Raw genomic sequence first — 3,853 nt, forward strand, 5'->3', positions numbered from 1 at the left:
AACAACATACTAAAAGCCCCCGCCCCTACCCCTCGAGCTAACCCCCCCACAGTGGATCAAAGTCCCCCAAAATCAGTTTTTTGACAAAAAATTCTGAAATGTCAACTTTTGAGTGGGCACTACGACCCCTCAAAGTGATGTGATTTCAATTTCATGACTTTGGGTCTTGAAACCTGTTCTAATCGATCAAATAAAGTCAAACTTGGGGAATGAGATTACTTTGGGACCTAAGTCGACCCCTAGGGTGGGGGAGGGTCAAATTCGAAAATTACGGAAAGGTCATTTTTTTGGAGGGGCATAATATGGCCCCAAATGGATGAAAATGGTCCAAAATTGTATCATTGGTCAGTACTCCAATTGTGATCAACATATCCGAATTTCAGCTTCCTAGGTCATCCCCGCCCCATTTAAGGCGGAATTAAGGTGGAAAACCCTTCATTTTACCCCTATTTTCAGTTTTTTCCTCCTTAAAAGAAGTGGGGATGACCTAGGATGCTGAAATTTGGATATGTTGATCACAATGGGAGTACTGACCAATGATACAATTTTGGACCATTTTCATCCATTTGGGGCCATATTATGCGCATCCAAAAAAATGACCTTTCCGTAATTTTCGAATTTGACCCTCCCCACCCTAGGGGTCGACTTTATGTTCCAAAAGAACCTCATTCCCCAAGTTTGACTTTATTTGATCGATTAGAACAGGTTCCAAGTCCCAAAGTCATGAAGTGTGAACTTATTGAAATCACATCACTTTTAGGGGTCGTAGCGCCACCCCCCTTGGGGCTAGGGAGTTGGTTGATAGCTCATTTGATAGGTATTTGAGAGGAGATTAAATAATCAGTGCTCATTTTACTCAAAAGTTGACATTTCAGAATTTTTTGTCAAAAAACTGATTTTGGGGGGCTTTGATCCACTGTGGGGGGGGGGTTAGCTCGAGGGGTAGAGGCGGGGGCTTTTAGTATGTTGTTCACCAGACCATCCTAGACAATATTCACCAAAAAAACCTTTGATCCCAATTATGTCCCGGTCAAATTGCATTTTACCTAGGCTAACAGCCAAAAACGTCGAAAAATTCCACACAGGATGCAAAACGTCGTCGTCGAAATACAGAGCTTTTGGAAAAACCAAGCTCACGCTACCATGCAGGGAAATTCCACTTATGTAGAAAATCGTACTCGAATTAATCGTACATGATTGTTAAACAAAAAAATAACAGCTTTTATTTTATCAAAAAAAAATAATAGAAAATAAATAGTAAGTTCATTGAACTTACGAGAAAAGCGAAGTACGCTCGCGATACATAAACTTTGTAAGTTACATGATGACAAAATACAAACGAATGACTAGAATAATTTTTAAAACGTAACATAACAAGTTTCAATAAATTCAAAACAACAAATAACCATTTATATTTCCGAAACTACACCAATAATGCAGCCAGTTATTTTTATCTAATTTTATTTTATTTTATTTTATTTTAAAAAACAAATCTAAATTTTGATAGGAAAATGAAAAACGAGTTTTTCATTTTTCCAACACTTTCTTGGTAAATTTTATAAAATTTTGATTTTTTCCCTCATTTTTGTCCTAAAGATTTTCAAAAATTCACCTAAAATCGAGATAGTTATTTTAGCACTTGAAATTTTTACAGGTGATAAATCTTTGCCTGTTCTTTCGATCTACCTTTATACAGTTTAAAAAATTTCGTGCAAGTCCTGTAGTTATTGGAACGCAAAATCTGCGATTTCGGCTGACCTGCCAATCAAAACGGCCGCTATTTTGTAAGTAGGCCACTTTTTTTTTGAGGACAATGGCTAGAAATGTTTCCTAGGACTCTCCTGTTAAGAAAAAAGTTGTCCCGGAGGATCGGCAGGGGGGTCCAATAGATCCTTATGCGGGCTCCCAGACTATTTTAATTTCTTTTTTGAGTGTGATCTCTTTTCGTTTCAAAAAATCTAGATCGTTTTACATTTCAATTATTCTTGTTTCGAGGTAAAATTGTTCTGTAATTGCGTCTTGTAAAGGTGTTTGTTTGCTATTCAACATTCAGTAAAGAAAAAAAATGATCGTTTGCTTGATAAACTACGTATCTATCTTATTCACAGAAACAGTATTAAATGCCATTACGTGGGGTGATAAAGAGTCACGATGATAATGATACTTGTATGGTGTAACTAATGGTTCCCTTTAGAACGGTACATTGTTTTCATTTTGATCAATTAGCTCACAGTTAGCGTAGGTACCTAACACTTTTCCCTGCCATATTTTCTCGTGCTTATCTATTTTTACTCTTTGTCTTTTGTGTAATTTACAACAAAAAAAATTATCAATCTACTCGCAGAATTATGTCGTCGTGGAAATCTTATTTATTCGCATTTTTTGTGATCGCAATAGTTGACCAGATAAACACAACTCCTCCAGATATCCGAGATGAAATAAAGATCAAAAGTTCAATAGGTTCAAAATATGGCTTATCCGCTAGAAATGATCCTCCTCCTGAAACAACAACTACCGAAGATCCAACAACAACTACCAAAGGTCCAACAACCACTACAGAAAAACCGACAAAAAGTCCCACAACAACTACTGAAAGTCCTGCCCACAATGAATTCGCCAAGTTTACGCTCGTGTCGACTGGTTCAAAACAATACAAAGTGAAGGAAGCTGCACTGGAACATGGAAAATGGTGGTTAGGTATGTAAACAATATAAAACTGATCCATTCTAATGAAAAAAATTAAAGCTATTTTAACTCAACGAAACATTCATAGACACGAATCATCAGCGTTTATTTTTTTTATGAACTTTGGATTCTATAAAACTTTTTCTGGTGCGAACTTAGGTTGTAATTATTTTTTTTTTTTCGTGTAAGTATATTCAAGGTCTTTTAAATTGTAAAATGTTGCGAGTTAGTGTTCATGATGTTCATACTGCTTCATTTTATCATTTTTGAATTTTTTTTTCGACCTAGGGTTTTTCCACGAGATAGTGGCTAATTCGAAAAGAAATTAAATTATTAAATTAAACGTCAACTGTTAATAAAACTAACCAATCCAATATAACTAATACCATTTTAAAATTTTGCTCTTAGGTTCTACAAGCAATCCAGTTTCCGAAAACCATATAAATACGTTGACGTTTGGAAACTGGTCGCCACTTACAATTGGAGGAATCCCACTAACTGGTTCAAGTGAAGGTGTAAAAGGCCGTTTCAAAATCAAAAATCTGCAAGGACTTGTTGCATTAGTGGTAGACTTCGAAGTGGTGGGGAAAAAACAACCTAAAATTGCCTTATCTGGAGCAACTTCCTGTTCCGGTGGACCACACGGCGATCAACCTAACATCATTGATATCACATGTGATTAGTGGTAACATTAAATAGCAGCATCTGTACTTACAGCTTGAAGAAAAAATATAAATATTTAAGCAAGTTTATTTTTTAAGCGCATAAAAAATTTACCTATAAAAAATACACTTATTTTGAGACATGATAATTTATTTACTCGATATCAGGAAATTATTATCTCTGCTTATGGGAGAATTTCAGGTAGAAAAAAAAATGTTACATGTTGTAACGAGGAAGCTTGTTGAGATGTCCATCGTTTGCTTTCGATTTAAACGCGGCTGTGATTTTTGGAAAGAGCATAATACGAGTATGAATCTCATGTAACCAGAATTTCAACTGCCCTAAGTAATTTTTCGATTGATTATTTTCGCCGATCTATGCTCGAAAAAAATGCTCAGTGAAAATGATGTAAATTAGTCGTGAAACCGACTCCCAGCCGGGAGCCACGTACCGAATTTTACCATTTCCGGCTGTACTGGAGCCTCCAGCTCGATCATCAATTTCT

General features: G+C 36.0%; 1 protein-coding gene across 1 annotated transcript; it reads left to right on the forward strand.

Moving 5' to 3' along the window:
* The first annotated feature begins 2,153 nt into the window (after positions 1–2,153).
* Positions 2,154–3,488, forward strand: LOC135835367 (uncharacterized). The gene is made up of 2 exons (XM_065349592.1): positions 2,154–2,697; positions 3,094–3,488. The coding sequence occupies exons 1-2, from the start codon at positions 2,349–2,351 to the stop codon at positions 3,366–3,368; spliced, it is 624 nt and encodes a 207-aa protein (XP_065205664.1). The 5' UTR covers positions 2,154–2,348; the 3' UTR covers positions 3,369–3,488.
* The last annotated feature ends 365 nt before the right edge of the window (positions 3,489–3,853 follow it).

This window comes from Planococcus citri, chromosome 2 (assembly GCF_950023065.1).
Source record: "Planococcus citri chromosome 2, ihPlaCitr1.1, whole genome shotgun sequence".
Lineage (NCBI taxonomy): Eukaryota > Metazoa > Arthropoda > Insecta > Hemiptera > Pseudococcidae > Planococcus > Planococcus citri.

Bases quoted from the DNA above. Each gene is read 5' to 3' on its own strand.
- LOC135835367 (XM_065349592.1), top strand. From the start codon at position 2,349: ATGTCGTCGTGGAAATCTTATTTATTCGCATTTTTTGTGATCGCAATA. The intron at 2,698-3,093 runs GTATGTAAACAA...TTTTGCTCTTAG, and splicing joins ACATGGAAAATGGTGGTTAG to GTTCTACAAGCAATCCAGTT.